Source organism: Xenopus tropicalis, chromosome 7 (assembly GCF_000004195.4).
Source record: "Xenopus tropicalis strain Nigerian chromosome 7, UCB_Xtro_10.0, whole genome shotgun sequence".
Classification (NCBI taxonomy): domain Eukaryota; kingdom Metazoa; phylum Chordata; class Amphibia; order Anura; family Pipidae; genus Xenopus; species Xenopus tropicalis.
The window spans coordinates 122,349,359-122,364,402 of NC_030683.2; the positions used below are offsets into that span (position 1 = coordinate 122,349,359).

The following is a 15,044-nucleotide window of genomic DNA, read 5'->3' on the forward strand; positions in this document are numbered from 1 at the left end:
TTTTTTTTAAATTATAAAAAACTCTCAGCAGTTTATGTGAGTTTTTAAAAACAAAAAAATCAGATTTTAAGTAAATCTGCCCCTAAATGGTAGTTTTTTTGGGGGGGGTATCCTTAATGGAGAAGGATCTGGGGGGTTTTGTAGATAACAAGTTGTCTAATTCAGACACTGTTACACAGCAAATAATTCCCTCTGCCATTTAACCTTTTATTCTTGAACCAACAAATGTATTTGTAGCTGTAATATTGGTGTGTAGGCGCCATCTCAGTGCCTTGTGCCTGAGTCTGAGCTTTCAGCCAGCGCTACACATTAGAACTGCTTTCAGCTAACCTATTGTTTCTCCTACTCCCATGTAACTGGAGGAGTCCCAAGCCGGACTTGAATTTCTTACTATTGAGTGCTATTCTGATACCTACTGGGAGCTGCTATCTTGCTCCCTTCCCATTGTTCTGCTGATCGGCTGCTGGGGGGGGGGGATATCACTCCAACTTGCAGCGCAGCAGTAAAGTGTGCCTGAGTCTGAGCTTTCAGAAGGAGCCAGCGCTACACATTAGAACTGCTTTCAGCTAACCTATTGCTTCTCCTACTCCCATGTAACTGGAGGAGTCCCAAGCCAGACTAGGATTACTTACTATTGAGTGCTATTCTGATACCTACTGGGAGCTGCTATCTTGCTCTCTTCACATTGTTCTGCTGATCGGCTGCTGGAAGGGGGGGAGGGCTATCACTCCAACTTGCAGCGCAGCAGTAAAGTGTGCCTGAGTCTGAGCTTTGAGCCAGCGCTACACATTAGAACTGCTTTCAGCTAACCTATTGTTTCTCCTACTCCCATGTAACTGGAGGAGTCCCAAGCCGGACTTGGATTTCATACTATTGAGTGCTATTCTGATACCTACTGGGAGCTGCTACCTTGCTCCCTTCCCATTGTTCTGCTGATCGGCTGCTGGGGGTGAGGGGGGGGGATATCACTCCAACTTGCAGCGCAGCAGTAAAGTGTGCCTGAGTCTGAGCTTTCAGAAGGAGCCAGCGCTACACATTAGAACTGCTTTCAGCTAACCTATTGTTTCTCCTACTCCCATGTAACTGGAGGAGTCCCAAGCCGGACTTGGATTTCTTACTATTGAGTGCTATTCTGATACCTACTGGGAGCTGCTATCTTGCTCCCTTCCCATTGTTCTGCTGATCGGCTGCTGGGGGTGAGTGGGGGGGATATCACTCCAACTTGCAGCGCGGCAGTAAAGTGTGGCTGAGTCTGAGCTTTCTGCCAGCGCTACACATTAGAACTGCTTTCAGGTAACCTATTGTTTCTCCTACTCCCATGTAACTGGAGGAGTCCCAAGCCGGACTTGGATTTCTTACTATTGAGTGCTATTACAATGCAGAATTCTGCTGGAGAAGCTCTATTAACTGATGCACTCACAAGGTCACTTACAAAAGTAGCCTTACAAAGCAATCGTTTGCACCTCGGTTTAAAAACTGCAAAGAGTTGAAAGAAGGAGGCAAATAATTACAAAACTATAATAAATAATGAAGACCAATTGAAAAGTTGCTTAGAATTAGCCATTCTATAACATACTGAGTTCCTGACCTGGGCTATGAGAAATCCTGCTGTTGTTTGTTGTTACTCTTCTGTGGATTTAGTTAAATAAACAGTTCATTGTTAAGTACTGGCACTCATATTGTGTTTTACCCGCGGGCTATAGTTGCGCAACACCCTGGCCTTCACCATACGCGAGAAATCACTTCTAGGAGAAATAGTTTCATTCCGGAAAAAGTTGTGTAGCTTATGGTTGTGTGAGTATCAATTTACCATAAGCTTATATTAATAATAATAATAATAATAAAGGCAAATATGGTCTTTTTCCCCCCAAGGAGACAGGTAATGAGACCGATAATGAACATTTCCTACAAACCACATAACATGCAGATTTAGAATCTAATTTCCTTTAAAGCTATATGTATATGGTACAAGCCACAGCTACATGCATCCAATTGGTTTTAATTAAATCATGGAATGAGCAGCATATTTGTCTGGTATATATAGTGAATAAAGTACCCCCTATTGTAACATATAGGGATATTATAACTCCCCGAGGAGATCCTTATAATATATAGTGAATAAAGTACCCCCTATTGTAACATATAGGGATATTATAAGCCCCCGAGGAGTTCCTTATAATATATAGTGAATAAAGTGCCCCCTATTGTAACATATAGGGATATTATAAGCCCCCGAGGAGTTCCTTATAATATATAGTGAATAAAGTGCCCCCTATTGTAACATATAGGGATATTATAAGTCACAGAGGAGTTCCTTATAATATATAGTAAATAAAGTGCCCCCTATTGTAACATATAGGGATATTATAAGCCCCCGAGGAGTTCCTTATAATATATAGTGAATAAAGTGCCCCCTATTGTAACATATAGGGATATTATAAGTCACAGAGGAGTTCCTTATAATATATAGTAAATAAAGTGCCCCCTATTGTAACATATAGGGATATTATAAGGCCCCGAGGAGTTCCTTATAATATATAGTGAATAAAGTCCCCCCTATTGTAACATATAGGGATATTATAAGCCCCCGAGGAGTTCCTTATAATATATAGTGAATAAAGTACCCCCTATTGTAACATATAGGGATATTATAAGCCCCCGAGGAGTTCCTTATAATATATAGTGAATAAAGTGCCCCCTATTGTAACATATAGGGATATTATAAGTTCCCGAGGAGTTCCTTATAATATATAGTGAATAAAGTACCCCCTATTGTAACATATAGGGATATTATAAGCCCCCGAGGAGTTCCTTATAATATATAGCGAATAAAGTGCCCCCTATTGTAACATATAGGGATATTATAAGTCCCCGAGGAGTTCCTTATAATATATAGCGAATAAAGTACCCCCTATTGTAACATATAGGGATATTATAAGTCCCCGAGGAGTTCTTTATAATATATAGCGAATAAAGTACCCCCTATTGTAACATATAGGGATATTATAAGTCCCCGAGGAGTTCCTTATAATATATAGCGAATAAAGTGCCCCCTATTGTAACATATAGGGATATTATAAGCCCCCGAGGAGTTCTTTATAATATATAGCGAATAAAGTGCCCCCTATTGTAACATATAGGGATATTATAAGCCCCCGAGGAGTTCCTTATAATATATAGTGAATAAAGTGCCCCCTATTGTAACATATAGGGATATTATAAGCCCCCGAGGAGTTCCTTATAATATATAGTGAATAAAGTGCCCCCTATTGTAACATATAGGGATATTATAAGCCCCCGAGGAGTTCCTTATAATATATAGTGAATAAAGTGCCCCCTATTGTAACATATAGGGATATTATAAGTCACAGAGGGGTTCCATGACTATATAAAGGTACAAGGAGGAAGGCTGAGTGCTTTTATACAGGTCATGGAACACTGAGGTGACTTCTAGTATCCTCATATTTTACAACAGGGGGTACAACAGAAAAGAATAATTTCTATATTTGCTGGAAAGTGAACCCCCAGGTGAACAAGGCGAAAGATAAAATGAAGTGTTTGTGGTGTAAGAAGGAAAACAGAGAGGGGTTTTGGTGTTGCTCTGTTCAGAAAAGATACCAGAAGCCCCAGATGCCCTTTCCCCTTCTCCCTGAGCAGAGCAACATCAGAACCCTTCTCTGTTTCCCTTCTGAAGGGATATCTCTCTGTCTGTACAGTTACAGGAACTGACCAGCAGGTGGAGCTGTTGCTACAAAATATATTTTATTGGCAGTTAATAAAAACTTAACTGGCTCTGAAGATACACTTTGAGAATTTTACATTCACTTTTTTTAAGGTTCACTAACGGGCTTATTTATTAATTTTGAGTTTGTGAATAAAAAAAAAATCTTGACTCGAGAAAAAAAATTAAACTTGACTGTTGATAAATCACCCCTCAGTTCTGTAATGGGCGCACCCTAGGATTCAAAGCAGCCGATCAGCAGAACAATGGGAGGGGAGCAAGATAGCAGCTCCCAGTAGGTATCAGAATAGCACTCAATAGTAAGAAATCCAAGTCCGGCTTGGGACTCCTCCAGTTACATGGGAGCAGGAGAAACAATAGGTTAGCTGAAAGCAGTTCTAATGTGTAGCGCTGGCTGAAAGCTCAGACTCAGGCACACTTTACTGCTGCGCTGCAAGTTGGAGTGATATCCCCCCCCCTCACCCCCAGCAGCCAATCAGCAGAACAATGGGAAGGGAGCAAGATAGCAGCTCCCAGTAGGTATCAGAATAGCACTCAATAGTAAGAAATCCAAGTCCGGCTTGGGACTCCTCCAGTTACATGGGAGTAGGAGAAACAATAGGTTAGCTGAAAGCAGTTCTAATGTGTAGCGCCGGCTGAAAGCTCAGACTCAGGCACAAGGCACTGAGATGGCGCCTACACACCAATATTACAGCTACAAATACATTTGTTGGTTCAAGAATTAAAGGTTAAATGGCAGAGGGAATTATTTGCTGTGTAACAGTGTCATTTAGAAATAAAAAGTACCCCATAAATATCATGACAGTGTCGCTTTAAGAGTGAAAAATGGTTTATGTGTGCCAGTTACCTCACTGTATAAAGTTCTGGTATGAATGTGTTAAAATATCCTTATTGTATGAATTTCCCTATTAGCCATTCCTTTCTCTCTCACTAATTTCCATGTTCTTTTAATAATAACCAGTTTGTGACAATAAATAACGTCTGTCTCTACGGAGCTGCTTATTGGTTACAGCATTAATGCCTTATAACGCTATCAAAGGTTTGTGTGAATTGTGTTTCCTTCCATAAAGGTTCTTAATGACTCCGCAGAGATCTTACATTGGCTCAGGGTCTGATATTCATATTCCGAGCAGGGAGAAATAAAATGAACGCGATAAATTAAGGGCAGGTAATACCCCAAATACACATAATGATCTCTGGGAAATTCTGCTTTGTTCCTACCCAGTATATTGTCATTACTCGGTGTTACTGTTACTATGGCGGGTGTTCTGGCCCAAATCATGTTTTATTGTGCAAAGAAAATCTCTTGGAACAAGTTATGTAGAATTTTTTTCATAATTGGGCAGTTAACCCTTAGCTCACAGCTCTTCACTCTCTGCCCCTCAGTGCCCCCTATACCTTCCCAAGCCCCCAGCAGTCCCCGGGTCCGCCTCCTTTATATTCACACCCATAATTAGATTTTATCCTGGGAAAAGGAAATAGTGTCCCGCACAGAATTTAGGACCACCTTTAGGTGTTTAGACTAAAGGAAACAATAAGAATAACTTTCTGGGCTATTTTCAACCTATTTTGACAGAAAGGGCACATTTGAATAAGATTTCAAATATTAGATATGTTATGTTCTTGAGAGATAACATGTCTCTTTAAAAGGGCCTTCCATTGCTTTGGGGTACATGGAAATCTGTGATTAGAGGCAAAAATCAATATGAGATTACATTTCTTAGTACAGGTATCGGATCCCTTATCCGGAAACCCATTATCCAGAAAGTTCCGAATTACGGAAAGGCCATCTCCCATAGATTCCATTATAATCAAATAATTCTAATTTTTAAAAATGATTCCCTTTTCTCTGTAATAATAAAACAGTACCTGTACTTGATCCCAACTAAGATATAATTACCCCTTATTGGGGGCAGAACAGCCCTATTGGGTTTATTTCATGGTTAAATGATTCCCTTTTCTCTGTAATAATAAAACAGTACCTGTACTTGATCCCAACTAAAATATAATTACCCCTTATTGGGGGCAGAACAGCCCTATTGGGTTTATTTAATGGTTAAATGATTCCCTTTTCTCTGTAATAATAAAACAGTACCTGTACTTGATCCCAACTAAGATATAATTACCCCTTATTGGGGGCAGAACAGCCCTATTGGGTTTATTTAATGGTTAAATGATTCCCTTTTCTCTGTAATAATAAAACAGTACCTGTACTTGATCCCAACTAAGATATAATTACCCCTTATTGGGGGCAGAACAGCCCTATTGGGTTTATTTCATGGTTAAATGATTCCCTTTTCTCTGTAATAATAAAACAGTACCTGTACTTGATCCCAACTAAGATATAATTACCCCTTATTGGGGGCAAAACAAGCATATTGGGTTTATTCAATATTTAAATGCTTTTTAGCAGACTTAAGTTATGGAGATCCAAATTACGGAAAGATCCCTTATCCGGAAAACCCCAGGTCCCGAGCATTCTGGATAAGAGGTCCCATACCTGTAGTATAAATAAAGAATTTATTTTTCTGAGTAAGAAACAAGAAAATGCCTACATTACTGTAGAAACATGGCTTCTATACCTCTTTTTTCACATAGGGTTGCCACCTGTCCAGTTTTGACCCGGACAGCCCAGGTCAAAACCTCCTGCCCAGTTTCCCTAATTTGGAAAACCAGGCATTGGTCACCGCGTCATAGCCCCGCCCCATGATGACACAACCCCGCGTCCCCCTGCCCCGCGATGTCATGACCCCGCCTCCTCCCCGCTTACCATGACGTCATCCCCAACCGGCTTTCTTAGCCGCAGAGGTGGCAACCCTATTTCTACAATGAAATATAAACCCCGTTAAATAACAAACCCAATAACTTATTTCTGATCTTTAAATCAAACTTTTATTTTAAACTTGAACAGTAACTTTTCAGGTTATTTTTTCTATCTGGGTAAAACAGGGGTAGTTGATGATAAAAAAAAACTTTTGTTAAATCTTTAAATGAAACACATATCAGGTACTTTGAGATCATTGGGATTTAAAATTCCATCTGATTTATCTAGAATATATTCCTTAAATGTAACGACTTATTAAACTTATTGAACCCTAATACAAAAAGTGGTTAAACTGTCCGCCCCTGGGTAGCTTTTATTACAATGCTGATATTTCCTAAAATGTCCTATTCTCCCGTAAATCTTCCCATACTGTTGAAACATCCTTATATTAAAAAACCTGCCCAAACGTTAACCAAACTCATTTGGCAAAATAGGAAACTAAAAATGTTATTTGTCATTTCTCATAATGTTTGCACCATTCTATCCCAAAAGGGCTAGCGCTGCTTATAATGCAAAGTACTGGACAAACCTACAGTCATACAATTCTCTACATTACACAATGGTTATTGGTGGGTATTAGAGCCAATCCCCATAGCACAGACAAGGCTGATTATCAGCTGAACCCCAATGTCCTGTATCCTTTACCAAAAACAATGTCCATTTGTCAGTTGTAGCTGCTGATAGAAAGACCTGGGCTCTTGGGCAATATGTTTAGAATGTGAGTATTATTCTATACTCCTGAAATCCATACCGGGTTCTTCAGTTGGGTTCAAAGAAACAATCCAAAATTCCTCTCAAAGCCAACTTCTACCAAGCCAGCCCCTTGGACAGGCAAGTCTTCTCCTGGGAAAGCATATCAGACCTACATAATAGGCTTTATATTCTGGGGTATGCCTGACCAAGCTCTGACCAATTCAACAATGAAATAGGACTTTCTATTGGAAAGGCACTAAAACTCCTTGAGGCGGTCAGTCAGCCCCCTGTAAAGGTAGGCCTCAGCTTCTGACAAGGTCAGCCTCTTGGAAAGACAAGTCAGCTCCTGGGAAGGCAGGTCATACCGCCGTTTGGCTTTTTTGTTTCTGGGGTATGACTGAGGTGCTGTTCTGAATACTTGTCTTGTGGCCCATACCATGAGAAGACTGCAAAATAAAATACAATAGTCAATGACTTCCCAAACCTCATGGCAGTAAGGCACTCTTATATACAGTAACTTTATCATATTTATACCCTATGAGATATATCAGAATGTAGCTCTAATCTTAAAAACGTGCCCCAGGCAACTCCCACAGCATTAGTTATTAAAAATGGCTCCCATCTTTTCTAAAAATTCTAACGTACAACCAGGGTCGAACTGGGGGGTGCAGGGCCCACCAGGGCTGTCGCCCCAGGGGCCCCACACCCCACAAGGTGCCTATTCCGGCCGTGTCCCCCGCTGCGCACCCCTAAACCCCCCCCACAGGGGCCCCTGTCTGACGTCCTCCCCTGAACGTACAGTATATGTGAAACGCGTCAGGGGAGGACATCAGAGGCCAGAGGAAGCAGCAATAGGGTCAGGTCTGGGTCGCTGGGGCCCACCAGGGCCGGGGCGCACCGGGTATTATCCCAGTGTTCCGGTGGCCCAGTCTGACCCTGGATACAACTGGTAATATCAGCTAAGCTAGCTGGCCATCTTAATTATGATGCATAAAACTTTGAGGTAAGGGGACGGTTACCTTATATTATCTTGAGAACCATTTTGTTATATCTTTAAGTTGGTGGGGTTCTATAGCTACACTGAGCTGCTTGTACCTTGTAAGAAGTTTAGCAGCCAGATGCCATGATAAAAAAGAAATAACTGCCCAGCCATTTGAGTAACCTATTAAGCCTACTGAATGCATTGTAATGTGGATCCATGTTGAACATTCTGGTTTCCATTCAAGGAGACTTGAGATCAAAGCAGTTTCTTTTTATAGTTCTTCATTCTTTATAGAAGAATATAGAGGATTCCTGCCCCCTACTGACATAATGAATTAATTAGATAACTAGATATTGGGGTTACTTATAGGTTTCTCTGCCAGTCTGGATGCTAGTCCATTAGTGATCTACTGTATATCTCTAGCTGAGTTAAAAAGTTGACAATATAAAAGGCTTTTCTAACTTGGTAAGTTTATTTTATATTGGTTGATCAGTGTAGGGGCAGGGATTCCTCTTAGGGGAGGTTCTGGAAGTCCCTCAGTTTCAGTCAGGAGGGAAGCAACTGCCCTTGGAAGTCCTTATAAGTGAGTGAGTCTGATGACATGGAGAACTTGTGATGCCAATGGTCTGAGGACCAAGACTTCAGATGACAGCCCAAGTGAGAGTTCATTCAACATCATTTGGATAGGCCAGATAGCTAGTCTCTCCTTATTTGAAGAGATGGGAGAAGGCCGGCTACTTTAGCAGCTGGGCTACTCTGAGGATTAAGGACACATTATGTCTGTATACAGTATATATGCATTTAAGACATTGGTATAACTTCGCCCTTTTCTGGAATACGATGTCACGTTCCATTAGTCTTTCTCCCAATTTTTCATCCTTCATATTAGAGGTCATTTACCATGACAATGGACAATAACAACTATTATATAAACGTGCAAGATCACAAAGGGGCACAAGAGTTAGTTCTTAGTTCTTTTTGCATGTAGTCAGGGAAACATTTGACATAGTCAAATCATTATTGGAGATAAGGAGAACCTTGGAAGAGAGGGTCTTTAGTTAGAAAGTGAATGCAAGAAGAGGAATAGTAAACTCTTTTTGCACGTTGGAGAAGAAAAGTCTTCACTAAAGACAAAGACCATTATAAGATGAGACTGTTCCTTCCCTTCAGGGATTCGGGTAGATCTGCTAAAGCCAGTTTGAGTAGGAGAGTGAAGAAGTTGCTTAAGACTAGGGTTCTTCAGTGTTACCTGAGTGGTTCTTTCCCACCTAGCATAGGCACCCGTTGGTGTGTTCCACCCGTTGTGTGTTATCTGACCCGACACCTGTGAGAGAAGAAAAACAACCAATGAGACAATAGTAAGAACATTACCAAGCACCTGTTTTCCCAGCTGTTAGATTAGAGTCCAGGGATGAAATCCAGAATGGGTAGATCAGTTATCCCAGATGGGGGCCTAATGGCAGAATAAACGAGGAGGGTCATGTGAAGATAGGATGATGCCCGACGCCCACAACAGGAAGAGGAATCAGCGACAAACAGAGAGAATAGAATGTAGAACACCAATGAAACCTGAGCACAAACAAAGGACTTACTGTGGGAGGGGCATCCTTATACTTGGGCCACTTTTCTTTTTTACCTGAATGACAAAGAGATAATGCCAGGTCAGTCACAAAAAAACAGAGACGTCACCTCTATTTTTTAGGTTTGAGCCATGTCGATACACTACCCCACTAAGTTCCAGAGCTGCCCAATTAGGCTAACATGCTACGCCAACTACACCCCATATGTGATACAAGGCACTAAGTTTGCCCAGTAGCAGTAACCTATAGCAACCAATAAGGTGTTTGCTTTAAACAGGTGACCAGTAATAAACCCTGCTGATTGGTCACTATGGGTTAATGTTCCTGGGCAAACTTAGGGGCACATTTACTAAGACATGAATCCGAACCGAATTGGAAAAATTCCGATTTGAAAACGAACATTTTGCGACTTTTTCGTATTTCTTGCGATTTTTTCGGCGCCTTTACGACTTTTTGGAAATTGTCGCGACTTTTTCGTTACCAATACGATTTGCGCGAAAAAACGTGAGTTTTTCGTAGCCATTCCGAAAGTTGCGCAAAATCTGGCGATTTTTTCGTAGCGTTAAAACTTGCGCGAAAAGTTGTGCCTTTTTTGTAGCGTTAAAACTTAAAAGGCGCGGCGTTTCGCGCAAGTTTTAACGCTATGAAAAAATCGCAACTTTTCGCGCAAGTTTTAACGCTACGAAAAAAACGCCAGATTTTGCGCAACTTTCGGAATGGCTACGAAAAACTCGCGTTTTTTCGCGCAAATCGTATTGGTAACGAAAAAGTCGCGACAATTTTCTGAAAAAATCGCAAAATACCGATCATTACGAAAAAAACGCAATCGGACGCATTCGGCCCGTTCGTGGGTAAGTAAATGTGCCCCTTAGTGTCTGTTATTACATATCCCCTTTATCCATGTAACTCCTGAAAATGTAGAATACAAGAAAAATGCATTACATAAGTATACAAGCACATTAAAGAGAGTATATTTAATTGGCAGGCCTCTATGGCCCAACTCTACTTTTTAGGGGTTTTACATTTTATTTCTTTTCCCTAAATTTGTATTACTGTTGTTAATTTTAGTGCCTATCATTCTAGCCCGGCCCCACTGCCTGGTTGCTGAGGCCAATGGGTTTCTAGCAATCCAATAACATTGGTCCAGATCCAGTTTGATAAGAAAAGCTTATCCCCCAATGGAAATCCAGATTGTCCCATGGAGCCAGAATTAGGAGAACGTTTTTCCTCCTAAAATTGATGATAAAATAACGTAATAAAAAATGTAATGTAATAAAAATCATAAACAGAAGAAACATTCACACAAATAATAATACAAATCTCAAAATCATTTCTGGGACAGGGGGGGTTAGTGGTGGGTTAGTATTTTTTTATGTCAGGGTAAATATTAGTTTTTTACCTTTCCGCCATGCACAGCATACGATCAGTACAATGAGGGCAATGAGCAGCAATCCCCCCAACACCGAGCCAATGATGATGCCGGCTAAGGTCCCAGGGCTGAAGGCTGTAGGGAGAAGCCTTACTGGAATGTATAAGAAGCCTTATTAGAATTATTGTGCTTGCACAAATTGTACCTTATACTGTAACAAAAGCGTAAGCACATAAAGCAGTGAACCTAATTCTGCAACAGGATACTGCCATATTGCTTGTCCTGGCTAAAGGGGATGTAAACCCAACCATAACACTGTCCCACTGCGCCCCCTAGTTCTGCTATAGAAGTTGCCAAAAAACCCAATTATAGATGCAAGAAAATCCCCCACTGAGCATTCTACTGAGCAACCATCTCATTATAAGTGCAAGAGAAGTGACCAATGAGAATGCTGATTCCCAGCACTGTGTCAGGCCCCTTGCTGGTACCTTACATATAGAGATAATGATGGCATTTTTCCCGTCATTATATGGCACAGGAATCAGACATGGGGATAAAGGGACAGACTTGTTCAGTGCTGGGAAACTGTGCTTATTGCTCCCAACTCCAATTGCAGGAACAGAGAACAGGGAGCCGGATTTACTCACATCAGCTGGGATTCTCATTGGGGGATTTCTTGCATTTTAATGGGGGAAAGTTTTATTGGGCAATATTGCTTTAAGAATACAACCCTGATGTTGCTGGACTACAGCTCCCAGCATGCCTCACCCTTCATTATATGTTACATTATTCTGGGATTTGTAGTCCAGCAACAACTGAGTAATGTTTGTGCAGTGCAGTAGAATTTCTAGTCTGGGCCTGACCTTGATTTCTTCAGGTAAAGGTCCCCATACACGGGCTGATTCTAGCTGCCGATATCAGTTCCTTAGACCGTTTTGGCAGCTTATCGGCCCGTGTATGGGCACTAACGACATCTGGCCTGAAATTGGGCAGATCTCGATCGGGCAGGTTTAAAAATTTAGTTGGATCGGGGACCACATTGGCTCGTTGATGTGGTCACCGAACCGATGGCTGGCTATATCCATCTTCTAATTCGATCGTTTGGCCCCAGGACCAAATGTCCGAATTAGCCCGATATCGCCCACCCGATATCTCTCACCCTCGCCAAGCGGGCAGATCTTAGCGTGTATGGCCACCTTTACCCTTGTCTGTACCAAGATACTTTCTCAGCAGTGTTCAGGTTCCACTGCAGCAGGTTCCAGAGGCCCCAAAAGGGCAGTGGTGAAGACTGGAGATGCCAGGGGTTTCCTATAGTGTGAGATTCCTAAGCAGACCCAGGGCTCCTGAATTGATGCCCCGTGTAGGGGGCAGCATGTGTTTTTCTCCAAAGCCTCTGATTTGGAGTTATTTGGTACTTCTAGGCCCAAATCATCAAGTTGAAGCACTCACTTTTGGATATGGGCAGTTTCAACCCAATTTTTATCTGCACTTGGCAGAATCACACCCTATGGGTGATAGAGTGAGTCCCTCCATTGAGCTATTAGCATTAAGGGCATAGTCATTTGTCCCCTATAAGCCCATGTGTTCCTAGCTAGTTTCTCCATAGTAATACATGCTAATAACACAAATATCTGGCCAATCAAGTTGTTTGGTTGGATCACACCCACGATTGGACAGATTTGATCTTTGTGCTGAAAGGCTGATGACCCAGTCACGTGGGGAGTTCAGACAGGTTCAGACTGGTTCATACTTAGGGTGTTGTGGTCATAGAGAAGCATTTTTTATATTGATCAATGATAAACATTGTATAGCGAAACAATTTGTGCAATAAATGACCCAATGCCCTCAGCTGCCCCCAAGCCTCACAGTAAGAATGGGTTACTCACAAACTGTAAGCGTATAATATCCTTCCCCCCTGCTGGCTGGGTTGGCTATAACACATGTGTAATTTCCATTGTTTGACCTGCTGGGCTGATTAATCTGCAAAGTTGCATTTCCATCCAACAAGCTGTAAGAGGTATTCACAGTGTTCACCGGATTCCCCTCCCACAGCCAAGTCATGGTTCCTTCCCACGGCGCGGATGAATTACAGGTCAGGTTGAGAGATGGAGTTGAACCCTCAACCACATTCCCAGAAGACGTAGATACCACCACATTCTCCACTTTGTCTGCAAGAAACATACAGATCCTTAGTAAGAGATATTTATATTCAGCAATAACAGCCACTAGTATTTGCATCACAAGCCGTAAAGCAAGACATGACTGTTGGCTCTTTGTGTGAATGGATAGGATAGGAACCAATCAGCAGTTAGGGTAACCTAATAGGGAACTGAAGCCTGTGTGACTGCAGGGCTGTAATTGGCTATGCCCATCCTATCGTGCTTCTGATAGGGACACGCCCACCCCTCGTCTATAGGGAGGTTGAATAAAGGGTCCATTTTTAAAGATGATATACATTTTTAGCTCAGCGCCATATATTATTTTTTATTGCCTACAAGATTGGGGTAATTTTAAATCAGTGTTCAAAGGTTATTGCCATCATCCCCTATCCATCAGCAGTCCTTAGGCAGAGCGCTCTGTCCCGTTACCTCTCTCTGCATCTGTTTGCTCCACAAGGGCCCCTTTATATATGGGAAGTGGCTCCTAGTGGGCGTGCACCAAGAGCCATTGCCTTTGCACTGAGAGCCCATTGGTGACTGATATAGAAAGAAATGGATCCCATAGGCTGCACAAATCTTCCCAGTCAGAGTGAGTTACTCACAATAAACATAGAGTCTGTAAGTGCCCGTCCCATTGCTGGCTGGGTTGGTAATAACACATGTGTAGTTTCCATTGTGTGTCTTGTTGGGCTGATTAATCTGAAGAGTTTGATTCCCATCCAACAACCTTGAACTGTTATCCAGAATATCCAAAGTTTTCCCCTCCCACAGCCAAGTTATGGTTCCTTCCCACAACGTAGATGAATTACAGGTCAGGTTGAGAGATGGAGTGGAACCCTCAACCACATTCCCAGAAGATGTAGATACCACCACGTTCTCCACTTTGTCTGCAAGAAACATACAGGTTCCCAGTAAGATTTTTATATTCAGTTACATACGTGCAGTATCACTAGTAGTGGTGAGCGAAGGCAGGGATTCGTGGAGAAGTTCTAGTGCAAAAAGTTGCTGAGAGAAAAAATTGTCACACAGTAGAAGTAGGAAAAACGCCCATTGACTTTTTTCCCAGAATATTTTGGGGAAGAGAAAGAGGTTTGCTCATCACTAGTCACTAGTATTGTATGAAATGCCATAAAGCAAGACATGGTTATGGTTTATTTGCCAGAAAGGAAGTAGGGACGGTGCTGAGTATTAGAAAATATGTTCCAACAGTCAAACAAAAAATGTGGTTACTGTATATGAGTAAAGACTATTGAACCTGTAGTCCACCCTCTATATTGCCAGGGGCCCCATTCTTATCCAGCCCAACCCTTTCATCCACTCATGCATCTGGCGCATGTGGAACTCCAACATTTATGAATAAAGCTGTTTAACTTTAACCGCTGCCCTGGTGCCCAGTTGAGTGCATGCCATATGGTGCTTTGGCACACACCTCCCAACTGTCCCACCTTTGCCTGGATAGTGGTGTTTTACAAACCCAAAATATGTTTAGGCCTACTGGAACCTGGGGAGGGTATTGTGATGCCCAACCTGGAACCTTCCAGTCTCTGGCTGTCTTTGGGATTTACCGTTAAACTTAACAGCTAAAATGCTGCAGATCGGAGAGCCTTGAAAATATCTAACAAACTCTAGGGATGGAAAATATTGCTCCTCAGGGTTCCTCTGTGGCACGGGGGCCCTTAGTGATCTATGGAAATC

General features: G+C 41.9%; 1 protein-coding gene across 1 annotated transcript in view; it reads right to left on the reverse strand.

Annotated features, from left to right (window-relative positions):
* Positions 1–6,614: 6,614 nt before the first annotated feature.
* LOC116412195 (hemicentin-1-like) overlaps positions 6,615–15,044 on the reverse strand; it is a 41,966-nt gene continuing 33,536 nt past the window's right edge. The window contains exons 4-9 of the mRNA XM_031905861.1: positions 13,952–14,236; positions 13,077–13,358; positions 11,221–11,343; positions 9,834–9,877; positions 9,491–9,565; positions 6,615–7,705 (exon numbers count right to left, since the gene is read on the reverse strand). Of these exons, the coding sequence (XP_031761721.1) occupies positions 7,619–7,705; positions 9,491–9,565; positions 9,834–9,877; positions 11,221–11,343; positions 13,077–13,358; positions 13,952–14,236 (896 nt within the window). The 3' untranslated portion in view covers positions 6,615–7,618. The remainder of the gene's footprint in view (positions 7,706–9,490; positions 9,566–9,833; positions 9,878–11,220; positions 11,344–13,076; positions 13,359–13,951; positions 14,237–15,044) is intronic.